The following is a 21,632-nucleotide window of genomic DNA, read 5'->3' on the forward strand; positions in this document are numbered from 1 at the left end:
AGTATATAAAAGTTTGCAGATAAAATCATGTCATTGCCGTCTCATCTGCCCAAACTCATTCTCCTTAATTTATATGAAAATGAAAAGTACTTTCCTTGCCAACGATCACAATACACAATCTTCTTTTCCCTTTTAGATTCTATACTCATTCCAGATACCAAGTTATACATTCTGAGCATCCTTTCTTCACACAAACACACACTAAAAGAAGTAAGAAAGAAGACATAGTCTTCCTGGCCGGTTGAAGACATATGCATATCTCCAACTCTGTCACCAATCATCTGTGTTCATTCATTTCAAGGATGTTATAATTGGGATATCTACCTTTTGCTTCCCACCATGGCCAAACTTATCTCGAGTTTCCTCCGTCGTCATAATCCGATAATACTTGTCTTTATTTTCCTCAGTGCCTCATATTTTGTTTTCTCACAGACCCCAGATGTTGAGTGTGTCATTGATATTCAAGCCTCTTCATCTTGGCGTAACTCAAGTTGTGAGGCAGGAAATTGGGGTGGATTTATCAGTAATTGTTGTGAAGTAGTTTTTGATGACTACCTGCATGCCTTGGGACAGAGGGCCAACCAGACCGGGAAGCTCTTCTTGAATTCCACAGAGCAGACGAACTGCTTAGTCCTAATGAAGGGTATTAAGGAGGATGTTTTGAGTTGTGGCATCGAGAAGCTAACAAGTGGAGCCGGCGGCTGCTCTGACTATACTAAACTAGATGTTTTTAATAATTTACGGAACACAATGGAAAGTTTAGAAGAAGACTGTAAGCTTTTGGGCACAGCCGAAAAATCTGATCTGGTTTGCAGTGCATGCTTGAAAAGGTGGGAAGAGATTGTTGCATCATCAGACAATGAGAGTGGTTCATCGAAGGTTGAAGCCAATATCTGTGGTTTTGCTGTTTTGGTATCCTTAACAAGCAAGAGGATTGATGATAAGGATTTTGTTCAGGCACTTTATGAATGCCTTGGGGATCAGAGACTTTCAGCAGGTAGGCAGTCCTCGCCTTTTTTTCTTTTACCATTAGAAGGTAGGCAGCCAGACAATCAGCAAAGATATTTGATTCTATTTCATGTCTTCATCTTTGTATCTTTATACAATTATAAGTTGTAGCATTTTTGTTACTTAACCTCCAGCTAAGAAATTGCTTTTGCTTCCATTGCAGATGAACAGCGAAGCTCGGGGACTAATGCTATAAACTTGAGCACAGGTAATTTTAAATACATTATGGTCATCACAGCACCTTTTGAGTCCTAAATTCTAGGAAGTTTCTTTGCTGGCAGTTTTTTTTAAGGTCGGTCATGATGAAGCGAGGTTTCATGGTAATTTTGATTAATTTCATGAGAATGTCAGGTATATGGATTGTATCTGGTGGTCTAGCAGGAATTGCAGCAATGATACTCATTGCCACATGGACCTTATGTAGAAAAGGGCCTCAAAAGAGTGTTTCAGCTGAGAAATATGGTATTTCTCCAAAAAGTTTCACATCTCACTTGAAACCCAACGGTAGTAAAATGTTGCTAACCTGTGTTTAACTGGACAGCATCAAACGATTCACTGTCTGAAGAACCTGGCAGCTTTAAAATATCAATCAAGGAAATTTATGCAGCGACCGACAATCTAAGTGCAGTCAATTTCATTGGCCAAGGCGGAGCTGGTAAGAATGTCTATGATTCATTTTTTCTACTTTTGCTGTTGGTAATAATGACTGACTAATTAAAGATGTCCAAAAAGAGCAAAGCCAGCTCTGTAATGGAGACTAAACCCTCTCCCAGAACAGGAAGAAATTTTAAGCAGAAACAAAGGCATATAATAGAATTACAGAAGAGAAGCTACCAAGAACTGGCTTCTAAATTCTAATACTATTCTGATAATATTCCAGGAAAGGTATATAAAGGCATACTCTTGAATGGGAAGCATGTTGCAGTCAAGCACATAATCAATGATGGCTCTGTAGAGACATTCATCAGAGAAGTAACAAGCCTTTCCGATGTTAGACATCCGAGCCTTGTAGCTTTGCTTGGCTATTGTGAAGATGTAGAAGAATGTTTCCTGGTCTATGAACTTTGTCAAAATGGGAACCTTTCAGAGTGGCTATTTGGTAAGTTCGTTCATATTTCCTTTGGTGAAAATTTTCTCTAGATTTTTCATCGATTGGAAAGCCAATTCAAAGCTGATTACAGGTAAAGATAAAAGTCTACCATGGATAATGAGACTTGAGCTTGCAATTGACAGTGCAAGAGGCCTTTGGTCTCTGCACACTTATCCGGATGGCTGCATTGTTCACCGCGATATCAAGGTAGGCCTATATTATCTGCACTATCTTCTGTTTTTGCCCCCTCTGTTGCTGTTTGTTTGCCGCTCATTTCTTCAAACAATTTTTCTTGTCCCAATTGGCAGCCAACAAACATTCTCATCGACAACAACTTTCAAGCCAAACTGTCAGACTTCGGGTTATCTAAAGTTATGGACTTGGGCCAGTCCTATGTGAGCTCAGAAGTGAGAGGGACATTTGGTTATGTCGATCCTGAGTACAGACAGAACCACCACGTAAATGCTTCAGGAGATGTCTACAGTTTTGGAATAGTTCTTCTACAACTTATCTCGGGCCGCAGGGTTATCAATCTGAACTCACAAAAACCAATGCCACTTGGTAAAATGGTGAGAAACTTCATATTTTCCACATTTGTAAAGAACTATTTCAAGTCACTGATTTGGCTTATTATGTACCATGCCTTTGCTCTACAGGCCAGGGCCCTCACAAAAGGCGGTGATGTAACAGAATTTGCAGATCCTAAGCTTAACGGGGAGTACTCGGTAGTAGCCTTCGACCTTGTGTTCAACCTAGCTTTGTCATGCACAGGACTAAAGCAGCAAAGGCCAGGCATGGAGCAAGTGGTCTCAAAACTGGAAAAGGCACTAGATATCTCGACCCAAATGGAGCCAATTTCTTTGACCGCACCAATCAAGACTTGAAATTGAAGAAAGCATAGCAGAAAGTTTTTGTATATTGAAACAATCATGGATTATTTTCAGCTTAGAAAATGTATCATATCATTAATTATTACTGATTTCATGTGGAAAAGGAATTAGAATAGATTACAATACAACAATTTTTTTGTACAAAGCTTCATTGAAAAAAACAGAAGCTGATCATACAGTCATTAGCTCTTCAAAAAACCGAGCCAACAACAAAATAAAACCAGATAAAAAAACTAGAACAGCGCCATATCTACAGAAGACCCCGAATTTACAAGAGGCCTGAAAAGAATTAAGCAATGTAAGTATCCCACAAAAATTTGGGCTACCTAACGTGAACAAATCTCTCTTGAGGAAGAACTCCACGTGCCATTGGGCTAGAGGATCGTCTTTCATGGAATTCGTGTAGTAGCCTGATGAGAGCACTAGCCTTTCTGCTTGCTCGAGATGTGCCTTCACTGAGTTGGGAATATAACGATCCCATAAGAGAAGGGCTCTTAACCAGAAGAAGAACAACATCATTGCCACCATTTAGACAAAGAGCCATCAACAAAGACACACAGAACTCCTTCCCTGCCCTTGGAATGGAGGAATTCAAAATCCTCACTATCGCATCCAAAGCTTTGCAACCCGAAATTGCAACTGATCCATCTGGTTTTTCCGCCAGAGTTGATAGAATTGCTAGAGCATCTGTGACAAGAACTTCACTATCAGAAGATGTTAAGATATTAATCAGCACAGGAACTAACCCTGCTGCTATCACCCTCCTATGATTTGCAGGGTGTGTAAGGAGCCCGAAAATCGCAACCAAAGCGTTTTTCTTGGCCCTATCTGTCCCATCCTTGATCATCTCCATCAAAGCCGGCATGACCTCTGGATTTTCTCCAATCATTATCCGGTACTCCTCAATCGAAGCGAGGTAAAACATTGTGCCAGCAGCATGCTGACAAGCCTCTGGTTTGAGACCCTTCTTTAACACATCCACAATCAAATCCAGACCCCCATTTTCAACAATCGCATCCTTGCTTTTGGAATGCTTGGAGAGATTCAACAAGGCTGCAATGGAATTCTCTTGGGTCACTGAATCTGCTGAAGATAACAGCTTTAACAAATGTGGGATCACACCAGCTTCAACCAAACAAGACCTGTTAAAAATGCTTGTTTTCGAAAGAAGCCGGATCTCATAAGCAGCCTTGTTCTGCTCTTCTCGTGTCCCAACATCTAGCCTGCCACTGAGGAACTCAGCCACCATCTTCGTGGCTCCCTCAGCTGCCAAACTGCCAGCAACTGCAAGCCTAGTCTTCCCAGTGTCAAGATTTCGATTATCCGAAGCAGCAAACGGAACACAATTCGCAGCACAATACTGCTGAATCAACCTCTTCAGCGCCAAATTGGGGACCACCTCCATGTTCTTGAGCTTCTCACCCGTCTTGGGACAAATGGGATTGCCAGCTCTGAACCATTTCATAATCGAACTCCGATCGTAGCTATGCCCTGTCCTTATTGTCACAGGATCAACCATGATTTCCAACGAAATTGGGCACTGGAAATCTTCTACATTGAGACGATTCAACACCTCACTGCTACTGCATTTCGTCTCGGATCTTCGACCCCTTTCACCATCAACAACATTGAACAACACACATCGACAATAGCACATAAACCCCTTCAGGCTGCTCAAGAAACCCACTTCTCTCTTTTCTTCAGTCAAATTCTCAACCTCAATTTCTGAGTCCAAGAACTTGACTTGCCTCTCACAATTGCTCCACTTTCTAATCCCAAGATACTCGAGAACCCATTTCAAATGGCTCCCGCCCGAAACAACCCCTTTCTCAAACCCGACCAAGACGGACCTAACCGCCTCCACGACCCGAATATCATCCGGGTCGACTTCAAACATCGCCTTTCGCGCTTGCCTAGTCACTAATTCTACATGCTCCTTCACCTCAACCGGTGCGTTGACCGAAACGAGAGGCAGAACATCGAGAGCCGTACCCATGGCCCTACTCAAGACCCGAAAATGGTTCGCTACACGATCCGAATTTATCAGCATCCATACCCGGGCGTCGTCCCGGGTCAAATCTTCCAACAATAACTGGACTTTCTGGAAGGCCAAATGGAGCTCCGACAAGCACAAAACCGCCGAAGCCGAAAGAACCGACTGCCCGTCTCGGATTTCTTCGAGAAAAACTCGAACGACCCCGATTTGTCTTACGGTTTCGCGAGCGTTTCTGTTGTTGCTGGCGATGAATTTGGATTTGTACGAGCAAATGATGTGGGTGAGAGTGATGAGTGAGTTCAGGAGCGTCTGGGGAGCTATGGCTTCACATGGATGAACCGCCGGGTATGTGAGAATCCGGCGACCCGACCCGCTTCTTTGGATCATTTGAAACAAAAGAACGAAATGGATAAAAAGGTTGGTGTTTGGATTTGGGTTTTGTTTGTTTGTTTGGTTTTGAGGGCTGGACCTTCGCACGTTTATATAGGGAGAAGAGTTGGGGACACGTGTCGAAGGGCTATTTGATAGTCAATGGGTTTACAGGATCCGAGGGCGCCTACAGAGTGAAACTTGAGAGTTCAGCGGTCAACACGTGGCGTGGGGGACACGTGGGCATGGGAAAGGCGGCTTCGTAGAGTATGTCGAGTTGGGGGAGGGCTAATGGGAGAGTGACACGTATAGCGTCGATTATGGAAAGGGAAGGTGAAGGGTACGTGAAGAGAGGTAGCCGACACTCGACACTTGACAGGTTGTGTGAATATTATAACGTGGAATTATTTTGAGGAATTTTTTATTTTTTATTTCCTTAGGATTAGTAGGAGGAAGTTGCGAATTTTACGTCCATTATGGAAGCAATAATCAATTTTTATTTTTATTTTTATTTTTCAATTGATTTATGCAAAAGTCAAGCTTTGTAAATTGTAGTTTGTATAAAGGTCATGACAGTTGACAACAACAACAACAACAATAAAAAAGAGGTCACGACTTTGTGAACATTGGATGACGTGTAATTGACTAGGAGAATTCAACGTATAATTATATTTACTTCTACACAAATCTATTTATCAGTAAGTATATTAAATCGTAAGAAATTTATAGTTCAAGTGGTTAAAAATATTTACACATTCACTCGAGGTTCTAGGTTCGATTATCTACTTCTTCAATTTCACTTATCTAAAAGAAAAAATAACCATAAAAAGAGATGTTGATATGTATGATACATACATCGAATTTACAGTAAATTTCACTTGTATAAAAAGAAAAAATGACCATGAAAAGAGATGTTACTATGTATAATTCTTACATCAAATTTACAATAAATAATACGAATAATAGGAATTTATAGTTTCCGTGATAGAACACTTTATTTTTAAGAAAAATTAGGTTTTAGACATAATTAACTTTATTAATTAGTTTGTAAGATATTGGATATTTTGGTTTTAGTTTTAATACCTAGGAAAAAACTACTATTTTGGATTAGCCCAAAGAGAGGCCCAGATTCGTTGGGCCAGGTAAAATTTAACAACTGATAAGACAATTCTACCCTTCTTCTTAAAAAACCTGGCCCATTTGTAAACCTACAAAGTAAATGACGCTTTTGCCCCTGAATGTTTAAACAAGGCGCGAGTTCTGTTCTTCTCTGTTTCATTTTCGTCCTCTCTCCCCAGCTCAATCTTTTCTAAGCCGACTCTCACATCTCAGAGAGATAGAGGCAACGAGGAGGTGGACTTCGGTGTCGGCTTCTTCACGAGGATCGATGTCGGCGCCTTCTTCTGGATCGTCGTCGGTGCCATCTTCTTGATAGTCGTCATCACAGGTAAACTCTCTTCGAGGTCCAGAGAGCGAATCAGAAAGAGAGTCGAATTGAACAGTAGATTTCGTTTGAACAGTGGATCACAAGTCCTCGTTTGTTTGGCAGCAGATTTCGTTCGTTTGGCAGGCAAATTTCTTTCGTTTGGCAGGTAGATTTCGTTCGTTTGGCAGGCAAATTTCTTTCGTTTGAACAATAGATTTCGTTTAACGTGGTTTCCTTTTGGTTTCTATTCTATTTGTTTTGCCTCCTCTGTTATAAACTGCATCTGTTTGTTGGAGTGTTGGCATAAACTGCATTGCAGTTTCTGGTTTCATAAAGGCAATGTTACAACTGCTCATGGAGTTAAATGTGTTTTGATATTAGTTTTAGTACTTTTAACGTGGTTTCCTTTTGGTTTCTATTCGATTTGTTTTGCCTCCTCTGTTATAAACTGCATCTGTTTGTTGGAGTGTGGCAGAAACTGCTGCAGTTTCTGGTTTCATAAAGGCAATGTTACAACTGCTCATGGAGTTAAATGTGTTTTTATCTAAGTTTTAGTACTTTGAACATGGTTTTCTTTTGGTTTCTATTCAAATTTAAGGGTATGTTATCACATAAAGTGCAATGTTGTTTCTGTTATTTCAGTTTTTGACTATAAACTGTAGTGCAGTTTCTTGTTTCATAATTCGATTTCATACTAATATTTGGATTTCTATTGGAATGTTACAACTGCTCATGTACATTATTTAGTGATTTTAATTGTTTTCTGTTTTTGTTTGTTGTTTTGTTTGCATTTTCAAGGCTAATGGAGGTGTGTGTCATTGCCAAGTGCACATATAAGTCGGAAACCATCATGTTTTCAGTTTCATCAGAGTCATCCATGGTTGATATTTTGAAGACTTTGTGTCTGAGGTTTAGGGGTTTGCAGTTGGGTTGTTTCACATTACGGTATTCGGTGCCCAGTTATCCGAGTTGTTTTCTAGAAACGGATAGCGATTTGGACTTGATGAGGACATTTTTGTTGATATCAAATGAGAAGACTGTTGATATTTTAGTGAAGGATTTATGCGGGATCAATGAATATAGTGGTGATTTTTGTGTAAATAAGGAGTTGATAGCATGTGAAAAGGGCGAGTCGTCGTGTTCTAGTACTGTCGAAGACAGAAACGAGTTTTTGGGCAGGTCGAAGAGAGCAAGTGCTAAGCCTTTGTTGTCGAATGAGTGGGAGACATACATACATCATGTGGGGCAGAAGTTTGACGGTGGTGCAGAGGAGTTCCGGTTGAAATTGTGCAAGTACGCTCTTGAAGTAGGATTTAATTTTTTATATGCCGGCAATGACAAGAAGCGGGTGGTTGCTGTTTGTTCGAATAAGAAATTGGAGGGTTGCAGCTGGCGTGTTTATGCTTCTCGTTGTGAAGCTACTGGCAGTTTTGTAATTCGGACGTTAAATAATGTTCATACATGTGCGGGTCGGATACGGGAATCAAAGAGTAAGATGATGAGGTCTCGTGTGGTGTCCTCCCTCATTGTGGACAGAATTCGTGCAAAACCAGAGCTGAAGCCAGTTGAGATTATACACGAGTTCAAAGATTATTATGGTATAGACATTTCATACTACCACGCATGGTTTGGCAAAGAGTTAGCTAAATTGGACGTTCACGGTGATGAGTCGAAGTCCTTCAACGAGTTAGTGTGGTATGCGGACGCCGTAAAGGAAACTAACACTGGTTCTCTCTGCACTCTTGATTGTGAAGCTGGAATTAATCGCTTTCGACGATTTTTTGTGTCTTTTGGAGGTTGCATTGCTGGATTTCAATATTGCATACCCTTGTTGTTCATTGATGCTACGTTTTTGAAGAGCAAGTACAAGGGGCAGCTTCTCTGTGCTTCGGGAAAGAATGGAAATCAAGGTATGGTTACTGTAATGTATGCCAGCAAAGACAGTACTGAATATCAAAACACGTTTAACTTCATAAGCAGTTATAACATTCTCATAAACCCTAGCAAAAAGCACTCTGAAATTGAATTATGGAACCAGAAACTGCATTGCAGTTTCTGGTTCAAAATTTGCTACAAACAACCAGAAATCAAAATGCAAAGACAGTACTGATGCAGTTTTTGGTTCAAAATTTGCTACAAACAACCAGAAATCAAAATGCAAAGACAGTACTGAATATCAAAACACGTTTAACTTCATGAGCAGTTATAACATTCCCATAAACCCTAGCAAAAAGCACTCTGAAATTGAATTATGGAACCAGAAACTGCATTGCAGTTTCTGGTCAAAATCTGCTACAAACAACCAGAAATCAAAATGCAAAGACAGTACTGAATACCAAAACACGTTTACCTTCATGAGCAGTTATAACATTCCCATAAACCCTAGCAAAAAGCACTCTGAAATTGAATTATTGAATCAGAAACTGCATTGCAGTTTCTGGTCAAAATATGCTACAAACAACCAGAAATTTTGAATCCAACGATTTTGAATGGTTAATCCCTATAAACGAAGCAAAACCTAAACGAAGAGTAGTTTTGAATCCAACGATTCATCCATTTTTCCAAAAACTGCATTGCATAAAGAACAACAGCAAAAATGTGTAATCCCTAAAATCGAAGACAAATCTGTGTTAGAGGGTCATTTTCTTACTGTTTTTTTCCCAAGAGAGTGAAAATCGCTTCGATCGTCGTCAGTGGTTGTCGTTGTTGGTGGTGGTCGTTGCTGCTCGTCGTCGTTGCTCGTCGTCGTTGCTGCTCGTCGTCGTTGCTCGTCGTCAGTGGTTGTCGTCGTCGGTGGTGCTCGTTGCTGCTCGTCGTCGCTGCTCGTTGCTGCTCAATGTGGAACTATCGGCTGAGTTGCTGTAGTTGAAGATGAAAGGTCGCGCGAAAGGGTTTTTGGAACTGATTCAATTTGAGTAGTGTCGTTTTTTGTTCTGTTTTGAGTCTTGTTATGTCGTTTTGACTGTAAGTTTTGAGTGGGTAAAAACTAAATATCTATATTTGACAATAAAGCACAATGGCACATGTAGTAATTTTAGTGCTCTTCAATGTTATTTTAGTAAAAGTAGGTGTTACTTTATTGTCTTTGGTCTTATATTAATTAAGTAAAATTGTATATCTATCTTTCAAATTAATAAAGTATTTTATGTGTGAAAGCTAAAGCTCCCTTATTTTTACTGGTGTACGTGCAACACTACACAATTCTACCTACTTTTTGCTTCTTCTTTTTTGGGCTTTTGCTTAGTGTACGGGTTCCCCATGTCTTTGGACTTCGGTGATGGAAAAATGAAACCAACTTTCCCCTTTAGTCTGAAGTGAAAACTACTCACTCAACTCCTTTAATAACTTTTTGGTTTTTATGCGGAGAGAAAACAAAAATAAAAGTTAACAACTTGCGCAACTAGGAAAATCAGACTAGTTGGTATCTTGTTCTTGCTTCTAGCCAGCAGCCTCCAACAATATTTGGCATATTGTGATCCTGCCCATCATCTTTTGCAACAGGCTGGCTTAGATTTTGAAGGCTGATTCTCTGCTCTCTACATGCTACCATTTAATTATATCTTCTCAAATCAATCAAATTCAGAATTTTAACCAAATCACAAGTGACACCACCATACAGTTTTCGGCTACTTGCAGGGCCTTTTATTGCAATGTATGGAAATATGTTATCTGTCATATCAAGCACCTCTCCAAAGCCAGCTACAAAACTTCTGGCAAATCTGGCCCTTTTGTGAAAGAGACTGAACATTTTTTGGTCAGCCTATACTTTTCCTTCTTGTTTTTTTTTTAAGGAAAACTCAATGATATATATGTTCTTCCATTCAATTCTGAATATATAACCTCCGAGGACACGTAATAATGGAATTTGAATTTGGAACATCTTTCATTAGTACAAAAAGAAAAATACTACTAGACCGAGAGCTAGTTAGTCACCACTAGTATTGAAGCTGCTAAATCGCAACTTGTTAACCAAAATGAGAAAAAGGAAAACAAAATGATTCATTTTCAGCTGGTCAAATAATTTGGCTAGGACCTGGGTGAAGGCCAACCCATTATAGTTTGGCCTAATTCAATTATATAGTACTTCCTTGTGCTTTCCATAACACCTGGACCACATCCAGAAGTTAAAATGGTGCATTCAACAGAGGAGGTTGCGGCTACGATACCCATCAACATTTAAGTGAAGTCTAAATCATGCATTGCCCTGACTTTTGGGCAGCCCCAGCAGCAAGATGTACCAAGGCTCTCAAAATCACACTCACATGAGCTTTCTGATATTGTCTTTAGGGTTACAAAATTGAAAACGCCTAATAAAAGAGACACTATCATACTAGGAAAGATATAGCCAGCCAGCGAATAGACAACTAAGCAAGATTATGAATGTGGTTTTGAACCTCCCTAAAACCTCTCCCAATAAATACCAATAACTCCAACCATTTTGATTCAGCTCTCTGATATAATAAAAGCTAAGATGGCATTTTTGCAGGGAAAACTCCCCTGCTTTTGTGTTTTAATTTTGTGTATGGCAGTACTGGTTTCTTCACATAATAGATACTACACAAGCCCAAGCGTTCCACGTTTGACAGACGCTTTCCCTCGCGTACCAATTAGTAATGGGTTTTCGAAAGCTTTCGGAGGCTCAAACATTCAGGTGATCAATGGATCCATGGCCACTCTTGCTCTTGACAAGTCCTCAGGTGAAGTCCTTATTCAGAGTGATGCTTAATTATGACCCTGATGATTTTTAAGTTATAGTTTGGTTGAATTCATTATTAATTATCAGGTTCTTTTGTTGTTGGTTCAACATGCAGGATCTGGATTGGCATCTGTAAACAAATATCACTATGGATTCTTCAGTGCTGCCATCAAGCTGCCTGCTGGTCTCACTTCTGGGGTTGTAGTGGCTTTCTATGTAAGTTCAATGCTTCATACAGTAATATAAGATGCATATATATATGTTGCAGTCAAGCCTAACATTTTGTATGGAATTTTTGCAGCTGTCTAATGCAGATGTTTTCCCCCACAATCATGATGAGATTGACATAGAGCTATTGGGCCATGATAAAAGAAATGATTGGGTCATTCAGACAAATGTATATGCAAATGGAAGTGTAAACACAGGAAGAGAAGAGAAGTTTTATCTCTGGTTTGACCCAACACAACAGCAGCATCAATACAGCATCATCTGGAACAACCATCATATAGTGTAAGCAAACCAAAATTCAGATAACCAAAATGAATGGTTTGATATTTACCCAACTCTAAAATTGCCCATTAAAATTTGCAGGTTTCTAGTGGACAATATCCCTGTAAGAGAGTTTCAGCATAGCGGTTCCTTTTTCCCCTCAAAACCCATGTCAGTTTATGCAACAATATGGGATGCCTCACAGTGGGCAACTCATGGAGGAAAATACCCAGTTAACTACAGATATGCACCGTTTCGAGTTTCGTTTGCAGAAATGGAAATGAGTGGCTGCATATCCAATCCCACAGGAACAGTGACTTCATGTTCTAAGAACACTCCTTCAAGCTTGGACCCAATTGAAGGACCAGAGTTTGTTAAGTTGTCTAACCAGCAAATTAGTGCTCTGGGTTGGGCAAGAAGTAAGCTAATGTTTTACTCTTACTGTAAAGATACATCCAGGTTTAAAGTCATGCCACCGGAGTGCAAATAGTTTTGCAAAACACTATAAGATCGTCAAATTGTAAACAAGTTTAAGATATAGTTCAACATTCAAAATGTTCATCTCTACTACATTTCTTACTCCGTATCAAATACATTAATTGCTTTTATGAGGATATATCATAAAACCATGAATTTTTTGCCCAGTCTTGGTGTCCCAAACATCTAATTTCATCAATGTTCATGTTGAATTATTAGGACACTCTTTTCAATTGTTCAATGACTCTATGTAGTCTCCATTTTTTCTGTCTGTGTCCCTGTGATCTCTCTTGTTCCTACGCTAAGTTTAGCAATCAGTGATACGACAAATACCAATTGGTACTACAAATGAAACTTTTTCAGGGCAATAAAGCCAACACATAGATGTTTAGGCAAGACATCGTCCCATTAATATACTGTTGAAGGGCCCATTTGGTCGAGGGTTCATCTTTTTGGATATTAGAAGTAGGCCATGGGAGGCCTAGACGCAGGTGGGCTTCTTCCCCTTCATGTCATCTTCAGATCCACAAAGGGGGAGATATTCATTCCATGTCATCTAGTTCAAAAACAAGCCACGAGCCATATCTGGCATTAGTAAGACTATCCAACTAAGAAACAGCTAATCAGCAACAGAATTTGATATGTGATTGAAAGAGGAGAAAATTATGCATCAACAAACCACAGAATTTGATTAGCCATTACACCAACCACTAAACTAGTAATTAACTGAACCAACCATTAATTCAACAAATCCATTGCTTTAGTTCATTACGAAGAAGCAAGACTTTATCATCATCAGCACCACCTAATGTCATCATGAAATCAATGCGTCAAATATTGATGCACTTCTCTCTTTATTCTTGGCATTGCACAGTGAAACTAAGCTTTTGAAGTTTATAGCCATGCAGGATTTTTCAGGAGCGTGACAACAGCCTTAACTTGCAAGTAATTAGAAAGACCGTAAATGCCCTTTTCTCTTCCATGTCCACTCATCTTGTACCCTCCAAAAGGAATTGCAGCATCAAAGACATCAAAGCAGTTTATCCATACACTACCGACCCGCAATGCTCGTGTCAATGTGTTTGCAGTATCTATGTTTTGTGTGAAGACCCCTGCAGCAAGCCCGTATCGCGTACTATTTGCCCTTCTTATCACCTCATCAAGGTCCCTGCAATCAGCCATAATGTTAATGTTAATTCTAACAAAAGGGATTGGATAACAACAGGTTTAGAGAAGAAGCTTTATTGCTCACTTGTATTTCAAGATGGACTGCACTGGACCAAAAATCTCATCCTGTGCTATTGGCATGTCATCCTACCCCACGAGACAACCATGTTTAGATCAATCATAATCATGTTTCAGCTTCTAGGTAAATATGGTTATGATCTGCAATGTGAAATAATATACCTTAACATTTGAGAATACAGTGGGCTTAATATAGAAACCCTTTGTCCCAAGCCTCCCTCCTCCAGTTTCCAGTGTAGCTCCACTTTTAATACCATAATCTATGTACCTCAGGATCTTCTCAAATTGGTCTGAATCAATCTGATTTGTTTGAGTAAGACTCGATTAGTATCACAAACAAAAGAATGCTAGTTCGCACAAGTATTGTCAAGGTGCAATCCAAAATAAATTTGCTGCAATGCATCTATATTGACTCCTTTCCTTTTTCCTTTTTTCTTTTTGTGTGTCATGGCTCATGTTTATTGAATGGTTTCAATAAGAATCAAGAAACAGTACTTTACAACACTAAATGGACATTGAGAATACAAAATCTCATATGCAGGTTAGGCTGTGCAACCAACTTTCGACAGCAGAGTTTTATGTTAGTTCAAAGATTAAATTCAAAAATTGATTGTAACAGGATTGTTGCATGGTAGAGCTGCCAATGTTTTACCTGAGGACCTTGCTCAACACCCCCCTTGAATGGATCACCAACAATGCGTTTCTCAGCACGGGCCTTTGCTTTCTCTATGAACTCATCATATACTCTTTCATGTACAAATGTACGAGAACCAGAACAGCAGCATTGACCCTATAAACAGAGGTGTCATGTAATCAACATATGGATTTCTAAGCCTTAAAGAATCGAACTTTTTCTCCCAAGACAATGGTTAGACATACCATATTAAAGAATAGAGCAAAGTGTGCCAGCTCAACAGCCTTATCTACATCAGCATCCTCACACACAATAAATGGGGATTTCCCGCCAAGCTCCAAAGTTACAGTCTTAAGATTGCTTTTGGCAGCCAATTCTAGTACTTTTTTGCCGGTATCAGTTGATCCAGTAAAAGCAACCTGCAAAGGGATCGTCGACACTTTTAGTAGGAAGAAGAAGCATGTTGAGATAACAAATTGATGCAAGCTGGCAGCCCAATTATTATTTACTCATATTTTGGCAGACTATTGAGAGAGTTGACTCTATCGCCAGTGGCAAATGAGAGTTGCCATCAAATATGACCTATTCATCTAATCAATGAAGCATGCGGGAAATATTGAATCAATAGATAGTCCTCTTGGTAACTTTTTTCATATTGCCTACCAAAGCTTAGATAGAATCTTCAACATTCTTAACTCAATGATAACTAGAACCCACCTTGTTCTTAGACAAGGATCATAGGTCAACATTCAACTCTATTTGCTTGACTGAAAACTTTTCTGAACAGAATCAACTCAGTTTGTAGTGCAAACACTCAATTATATTCCATCAATAACCAGTTTCCCATCAAGGCATAAGAAATTATAAAATAGTAAGATATATTTATAACAACACATAGATATGAATACGAAAATCCAGTTTCTCCACATAAAGAAGTAGCATGAATTTTAAACCCAGAGTTCTGATTTTGGAACCATTCAACCTCATACAGACAGAACAAATCTCACACAGTCTCGGGCAACAAGGTGATTAGTTATGAGTTTGGAGAAGTTATGTTTGAGCAAAGATGTTATTGCAGATATAATACACAACTGGGAAGTTCTTTTTTTTCATGAAATTAAATAAGAGTGCCAATTCCAAGATAGGAACTTTCATAATTAATGTCATACAATACCTTATCAACTTCCATATGACTACAAAGCGCTGCACCGGCAGTTGGACCAAAACCTGAAACCACATTTAAAACACCTGGAGGAAGTCCAGCCTGTAAACGGCCCAAAAAAATTCCAATCATCATTAATAATTGAAGGATTAATATCCAAGCTTATACACATAATCCACTGACAGGTTCAACTCAAAACCGAAATTTGTTAAAAACCATCAAATCAGAACCAAAGGTAAAAGATGAATTATCTTCTAAACACTTCAACTGGATTTGAGACAGCTGTGAATGAAGCAATGGCACAATACCGAAAGGGCCGTGTTCAGTTCCAAGTGGAAATTGTTTGTTTTGAAAGTTAATATTACATGCGTCCTAGCTGCTGGACAGAAGAAAATACTACGCTGCATGTCCTAGAAAGGTGATTAAGTTTCTGCACGACATAAGGATAGACAAGCTATGGTTTTCATTTTTCTATGCCCCAAAAGCACAGTCAAACCTTTGCTACATAAGCTATTGGAAGCACTTGCTGGAGAAATTTACAAATATGTCAAAATTCCAGATTCAATCATCCAAACATAAAATTTACCAAATGAGACCATCATTGAAGCAAAAGGTGAGAAGGAAAATTTTGATTCACAAAAGGTGAGACGGACAATTTTGATTCATGAAGTACCTCCTGCAACAGCGTTGCTACATATAGAGCAGACAATGGTGTCTGCTCTGCTGTCTTCAGAACAACGGTGTTGCCACATGCTAAGGCAGGCGCAACCTTCCAAGCAAACATGAGAAGAGGGAAATTCCATGGAATTATCTGACCTGCAACACCTATAGGTTCATGCAAGGTTTGCACATGATACTCTCCATCAGCTGGAACTGTGAGACCATGAATCTTATCCGCAAATCCTGAGGAACATCCAGATTAAAACATAAATTTTGTGTAAACCCCACATCGCATAAGGTACAGTTGTGTTGTAGAAAATAAACATACCAGCATAGTACCGGAAAAAACGCACAATCATTGGTACTTCAGTTTTAGCAGCCTGTTCAAATGGCTTCCCATTATCCCAAGTCTCAAGGGTTGCAATTTCATCATTATGCTTTTCAACCAAATCAGCAAAGCGGAAAAGGACCCTTGATCTTTCCTGCACAAAGGTGTTCTGTTAGGAAAAAAAATGAATACAGCACTGAATTCGAGACCATTCACCTGCATACACTAACATAGTACAAGTAAAATAAGGAATAGTTACATAAGCTGTCATCTTTGGCCATGGTCCTTCATCAAAGGCCTTGCGGGCAGCAGAAACTGCCCGATTTATATCTTCAGAATCGCCTTCAGCAACATGAGCAATCACATTCCCAGTTCGGGGGTCCAATGTGGGAAAAGTTTTCCCTGAGACCAAAGTAAGCGTCACACAATAGAACCAGAAAAGTCTAACCTGAAGGAAAATTATTAATAAACATGTGGATTGCTCCAAAGTTGAGAAACTCAAACAACTCTGTCACTCTATTGACGGGAAACTCACCTGATGCTGCATCTACAAATTGTCCATTAATTAGAAGCCGAGTATAATTTACTTTAACGGATGGAATGATTGGTGCCTCAAATGAAGCATCAGTGCTATATTTACCAATTCCTCTAGCCACAGAAGAAGACCTCCCTGATAAAAATAAAATCAGCCAAGGAGTGAAATACAAGCAGGGTAAACTTAAAAATGTCAAAAACCAATCCAAAAAGGAACAAAGGAGGAAGGCATATTGATTTTCAATGTCATTACATGGAATGAATTTTTTCTTTTTTTTTAAATTCAGAGTAAAGTTAAAGAAATGTACAGGATGATAGTCAGTCCTGAATATTAGTATCTCCTTTTTGACAACATTCTGGAAAGTTCTTTGAAATTTTGATCCCCAGATAATGTGATAAATGACATGACATTTTTCTAGTTGTTGTAGCATCTTTTGAGATTTATTTTGACTAATGTAATATTACTCTTAAATATCCAGAGTACCCTAAAAGCAGGTTGGGACTGTCACAACATTATGTCACCTTCAGACATATACAGATATCGCCAAACGAACAAGCCAGTGGTGGGATCGGTTTTTAAACACTAGCACCAAAATGAGAGATCAAAGAAACATTCATCTCACTGTCTAAAATTCAATTACGTAATCTATGTTATGCAAAACCACTGAGCTTTTGCATCCAAGTGTTTCTTTATCCAAATAAGGAAATTTTGATCCAGAAGGGGGAAATAAGAGTTCACTGAATTAAAAATCAAGACTTTTCTCTGACACCTCAATCCAGATGATGAGAAAACTCAGGAATACAATAAAATGCAGTTGTACGCTTTTGAAGTTATATTTTGTAGCAACAACAGAAAAGACTCAATCTTGATCCTACATTTTTCTCACCAACCAAACAGGGCAGCAGACGATCACTATAAAATGCGGACACAAACCAATCTGATTATAATCCTAAAGTCATGGGATCCAAACAGATAAACAAAAAACACAAAAAAAAGAAAAAAAGAAAAGAAAGAAGCTTTGGAATTGGGTTGGCAGTACCTGCAGAAAACAGAGAAGCAGAAGTGAATGAACGAGACAGAACCGAAGAGACCCTCCGAGACGCCATGATACACAAGAAAAGAACAGTAGTTACAGTGCGCCACTTATCTCTAGCTCTCTAGGTGGGTCGGTGACTGGTTCAAAGTTGAAGAATATGTATACCCCTAAATACAACAAACGCAAATATCAGTTGGTGGCCTTCCACAAAGATAGGCGTTAGCATTTAGCAAAATGCAGACTTTTTTTACTGCCGTAATATTTGGTATCCTTTTTCTAGCAGACCATATCGTGCGCTGGCTATTAGCTCATGAATCATGATCGACCCACCACACCCACCTACATCCTGTGAGCTCCCAAAAGGGGAGAACAGTGATTTTGAGTTAAAATGACCCAAAAAAAGAAAGCTGACATTTTGGCTTTCTTCTTTCTTCGTCGACCAATAATTCATGCATGACGTCTCTATGCCTGACCAGCTTTGGGAAAAACCAAAATTGCTTGGATAAGCATTTTAGATGATAAGTCTGAAAATCATTTGGTTCCTTCCCTTGGATAAGTTCGAATGTTATAAGGACACATACTTATGGAACAATGAAACTGAAAATGTCATCATTATTAATGAATAATGAGTAGTAAATGAGTAGTTTTTTTCTCCCTGGTTGAATAATGAGTCTGTTGTTTTTCCTGGTTGAATAATGAGTAATTATTGAGCCATGAGCAATATTTTGCTTTTTTCTAATAATCATATTATATATGGGTTGGTGAGTTTGTGTAAATCACATGTTTTCTAATCACTTTTTTTAACAATAATTCTGATTTTTCCATTCCTATTTTCTTCACTCATGCCCCCCTTTCATTTTTAAATACTTTTTAATCAAAAAATTTCTTTTTTGTTCTTTCTCTTTCCTATTCTACCCTTACTCTACATTAATTCCTTTTAACTTCATTTTTATATTATTTCTTTTTCTTTATACTTAATTTTCCAACTTAATTTGTTAATTAATTAGTCTTCTTTCTTGTGGGTATTTTGAAGTAGATGGATGGATTCATCTTTATTTCACGTCTTTTTTGAACACATCAAGAAAGATTAGTTTTTGGAATGAATTTCGCCCCCTCTCTCTCCAAAAATACCTTGCAGAGGAACTTTGACATTTACCTAACAATTTATCAATGAAACTACTCATTTCACAGAATTCGCCCTTCAAAAACTCACACTAAATGAATAAAGCTTCAAATCTCAACCCTAGACATTGAAACAACTTCCTCAATATCAATCTTGAACATTACACAAACACAATGAAATTGTAAAATCCCATCACCACTAGAAACCAAGCACAACGAAGTTGAAGTTTGAACCTACCATTTGATTAGCTAATGAATCCAAACATTATTGCAATTAAAGCTGCAAGAGGTGGGGACTGTTGTCGGGTTTAAGAGAAGACATAAGGGGAGAAGGGTATCGAGAGAACTTCTTGGGATCGTTTGGTACGGTGAATTGTCTTAGATTGGATTAAATCTTGGAACTGTCTTGGATTAGCTCGTATTAGCCTAAGCTAGATTAAGTAATGACCTACGTTTGATGTTGACTCGGACTAAGAAGATGGATTGTAAAAATAGTGAAGACCTATGTTTGGTGTTGTGTCGAACTAAAAAATAATTATTTTAATATTTAATATTAATTATAAATAAATAAAATTCTAATATTTAATTGAGGAGTTTGACCTAAAAATAACTAAAAAGAAAACAATTAAATTATAATATTTTTTAAAGGCTAAAACTATCTTATCTTTTTTTCTCCTTTTTTTTCCTTCCTTCCTCTTCTCTCCTTTGTCTTTTCTTCTTCCTTTCCTTCTTGGCCCGTGTCTTTTTTTTTTCCTTCCTTTTTTTCCTAGGCCATCCCTTCTTTGTTCTTTCTTTCTTCCTATTCTTTCCTTTCTATTTTCTTTTTCCTTCCCTCCTTTTCACTCTCTCTTCATGCCTCACCCCAACTTTTAAGAGAGCCAAATCCACTTCTAGGTATGTAGTGGCTGCAAACACTCACCCCCTCTCTTTGGTTCCACTAATTAATGGTTGTGATGGTTCAACTGGGTAGTGATGGTGGTTGAGCTGGGTATGTGGTGGCTAGTTATGCGTGGTGGTGATGGTTTGATTGACTAATTAGGCGGTGATGATGGTTCGATTGGGTCTGCGGTGGCTGGTTATGGGTTTGATGGTGGTGGTATGACGGTTGCGGACTCGTGGTGATGGGTGGTCAGGCTCGCATGTTTGATGGTGGTGGTGGTATCCAGTTGTGGTATAGGTGGGTTTTGGTGGTGGACGATATAGGTGGTTTCTATATTTTCTTTTTGGACGAATGTTGGTTTTTTTTTCCTTTCTTGTCAGTCTTTTTTCATTGTTGATTTTGATTTTGATTTAATTTTTGGACATAACTGACAGAATTAATAGATTTGACTTGATTTGTTAACGATTGCAAGTACAGTGACGAATTTAGAAAAATTGAAATTTGGGTAACCAAATTTAAATTTGAACCTAATCGCATTGACCAAAAATGTAATTACCCCAAGAAATTAATCTAGGATAAGGGTAGGACAGGAAAGAGAATGAATAAAAAAGAAAAAAAATTTATTAAAAAGTATTAAAAAGCAAAAATGAGTGTAAATGAAGAAAAGATGAGTGAGAAAATTAACTTCCTGTTTCTAATCACATTAGGTAATCGTATTGTATAAAGCAAGAACAAGAAACCAAAAATCCTTCCTATTTGTTCACCACTATTTAGTATGTGAGATTACATTAAGCACGACATATCCTGTTGGCCTAATTGGGGCATCCCACACACAAGTGGGTAGCAAAAACATAACTCCATATCATTTTGCAGGTAAGACCATCTCCAACCCAAGGGGTGGAATGTCAAATTTTGAGTTTTATGCCCAAAAACCATTTCCAACCTATGTATTTCTTGGGGTTAAAAGCTTGCCCAGTCAATTTATCGGGCTATATAATGCCTGATGAATTGTCTGGATTGATAATTTTGACCAACGGCTACATTTGAAGCTGCTTTTCATTTTCTTTTTATCATTCAAACTCAACGGCTACTTTTGATCAATGGCTGTGATTTTTCCAAGGTGATTTCAACGGCAAAAAAAATTCAAACACATTTTGGGAAACGGTGTACCATAATTTTTTTGGAGAATATGGAGGCCAGTGATAGATTGGAGGCTCGAACACTGCAAGTCATTGCTTCTCGGTTCAAGATCATCAACCAACAATGTTCTCTTTGGAAGGCTTGTTTGATTAAGGCCAATGCAAGCCCTTCAAGTGGGTCCAATCTAAGGGACTTGGTTAGTAAAAAGTTCATTCGACTTTTAATGTTCATATTGTGAATTTTTTTTCTTGTCGTGACTTATCGGTTTTTTTAACTTGTGCTTAGTACCTGCATGTAAAAATCATTTTTTTGAATGATAATAGGGTTATCAATATGCCTTTCAAGTTGGATCATGCTTGGCAAATCTTAAAAGATTGCAAAAATTGGAACGACCAAAATCAAGCTCCCACACCAACACCTAGAGATTCTTCCTATAGTGGCCATACAGT

At 38.6% G+C, this 21,632-nt stretch overlaps 5 protein-coding genes across 5 annotated transcripts; 3 read left to right on the plus strand and 2 right to left on the minus strand.

The window, feature by feature from the left end:
• Nucleotides 1–339: 339 nt before the first annotated feature.
• LOC117616688 (probable LRR receptor-like serine/threonine-protein kinase At2g28960) lies at nucleotides 340–3,111 on the plus strand. The gene is made up of 8 exons (XM_034346081.1): nucleotides 340–997; nucleotides 1,172–1,216; nucleotides 1,360–1,470; nucleotides 1,550–1,663; nucleotides 1,889–2,107; nucleotides 2,190–2,305; nucleotides 2,407–2,667; nucleotides 2,755–3,111. The coding sequence occupies exons 1-8, from the start codon at nucleotides 340–342 to the stop codon at nucleotides 2,980–2,982; spliced, it is 1,752 nt and encodes a 583-aa protein (XP_034201972.1). The 3' UTR covers nucleotides 2,983–3,111.
• Nucleotides 3,085–5,513, minus strand: LOC117616093 (U-box domain-containing protein 18). Its single transcript, XM_034345306.1, has one exon. The coding sequence runs from the start codon at nucleotides 5,369–5,371 to the stop codon at nucleotides 3,311–3,313; it is 2,061 nt and encodes a 686-aa protein (XP_034201197.1). The 5' UTR covers nucleotides 5,372–5,513; the 3' UTR covers nucleotides 3,085–3,310.
• Nucleotides 5,514–7,581: 2,068 nt separating this feature from the next.
• Nucleotides 7,582–10,304, plus strand: LOC117616697. The gene is made up of 2 exons (XM_034346094.1): nucleotides 7,582–8,689; nucleotides 10,222–10,304. Exons 1-2 carry the CDS (start codon nucleotides 7,582–7,584, stop codon nucleotides 10,302–10,304), a joined length of 1,191 nt encoding a protein of 396 aa, XP_034201985.1.
• Nucleotides 10,305–11,048: 744 nt separating this feature from the next.
• LOC117630066 (probable xyloglucan endotransglucosylase/hydrolase protein 33) lies at nucleotides 11,049–12,597 on the plus strand. The gene is made up of 4 exons (XM_034362803.1): nucleotides 11,049–11,476; nucleotides 11,591–11,691; nucleotides 11,777–11,985; nucleotides 12,067–12,597. The coding sequence occupies exons 1-4, from the start codon at nucleotides 11,251–11,253 to the stop codon at nucleotides 12,452–12,454; spliced, it is 924 nt and encodes a 307-aa protein (XP_034218694.1). The 5' UTR covers nucleotides 11,049–11,250; the 3' UTR covers nucleotides 12,455–12,597.
• Nucleotides 12,598–13,061: 464 nt separating this feature from the next.
• LOC117630060 (aldehyde dehydrogenase family 2 member B7, mitochondrial-like) lies at nucleotides 13,062–18,480 on the minus strand. Its single transcript, XM_034362789.1, has 12 exons — nucleotides 18,284–18,480; nucleotides 18,045–18,208; nucleotides 17,006–17,140; nucleotides 16,730–16,872; nucleotides 16,471–16,624; nucleotides 16,156–16,385; nucleotides 15,495–15,584; nucleotides 14,566–14,739; nucleotides 14,339–14,476; nucleotides 13,849–13,986; nucleotides 13,694–13,755; nucleotides 13,062–13,609 (listed from the first exon to the last, which is right to left on the minus strand). The coding sequence occupies exons 2-12, from the start codon at nucleotides 18,109–18,111 to the stop codon at nucleotides 13,336–13,338; spliced, it is 1,605 nt and encodes a 534-aa protein (XP_034218680.1). The 5' UTR covers nucleotides 18,112–18,208; nucleotides 18,284–18,480; the 3' UTR covers nucleotides 13,062–13,335.
• Nucleotides 18,481–21,632: the final 3,152 nt, after the last annotated feature.

Source organism: Prunus dulcis, chromosome 1 (assembly GCF_902201215.1).
Source record: "Prunus dulcis chromosome 1, ALMONDv2, whole genome shotgun sequence".
In the NCBI taxonomy this organism is placed as follows: domain Eukaryota; kingdom Viridiplantae; phylum Streptophyta; class Magnoliopsida; order Rosales; family Rosaceae; genus Prunus; species Prunus dulcis.

Excerpts from the sequence above, each read along its gene's own strand:
- LOC117630066 (XM_034362803.1), top strand. The coding sequence starts at position 11,251 with ATGGCATTTTTGCAGGGAAAACTCCCCTGCTTTTGTGTTTTAATTTTG. Across the intron at positions 11,477-11,590 it reads TGCTCTTGACAAGTCCTCAG|GATCTGGATTGGCATCTGTA; the intron begins GTGAAGTCCTTA and ends TTCAACATGCAG. Across the intron at positions 11,986-12,066 it reads TGGAACAACCATCATATAGT|GTTTCTAGTGGACAATATCC; the intron begins GTAAGCAAACCA and ends TAAAATTTGCAG.
- LOC117616093 (XM_034345306.1), bottom strand. The coding sequence starts at position 5,371 with ATGATCCAAAGAAGCGGGTCGGGTCGCCGGATTCTCACATACCCGGCG.
- LOC117616688 (XM_034346081.1), top strand. The coding sequence starts at position 340 with ATGGCCAAACTTATCTCGAGTTTCCTCCGTCGTCATAATCCGATAATA. Across the intron at positions 1,471-1,549 it reads TGTTTCAGCTGAGAAATATG|CATCAAACGATTCACTGTCT; the intron begins GTATTTCTCCAA and ends TTAACTGGACAG. Across the intron at positions 1,664-1,888 it reads CATTGGCCAAGGCGGAGCTG|GAAAGGTATATAAAGGCATA; the intron begins GTAAGAATGTCT and ends ATAATATTCCAG.
- LOC117616697 (XM_034346094.1), top strand. The coding sequence starts at position 7,582 with ATGGAGGTGTGTGTCATTGCCAAGTGCACATATAAGTCGGAAACCATC. Across the intron at positions 8,690-10,221 it reads GGGAAAGAATGGAAATCAAG|CCAGCAGCCTCCAACAATAT; the intron begins GTATGGTTACTG and ends TCTTGCTTCTAG.
- LOC117630060 (XM_034362789.1), bottom strand. The coding sequence starts at position 18,111 with ATGGCGTCTCGGAGGGTCTCTTCGGTTCTGTCTCGTTCATTCACTTCT. Across the intron at positions 17,141-18,044 it reads TGCTTCTCTGTTTTCTGCAG|GGAGGTCTTCTTCTGTGGCT; the intron begins GTACTGCCAACC and ends TATTTTTATCAG. Across the intron at positions 15,585-16,155 it reads TAGCAACGCTGTTGCAGGAG|GCTGGACTTCCTCCAGGTGT; the intron begins GTACTTCATGAA and ends GGCCGTTTACAG.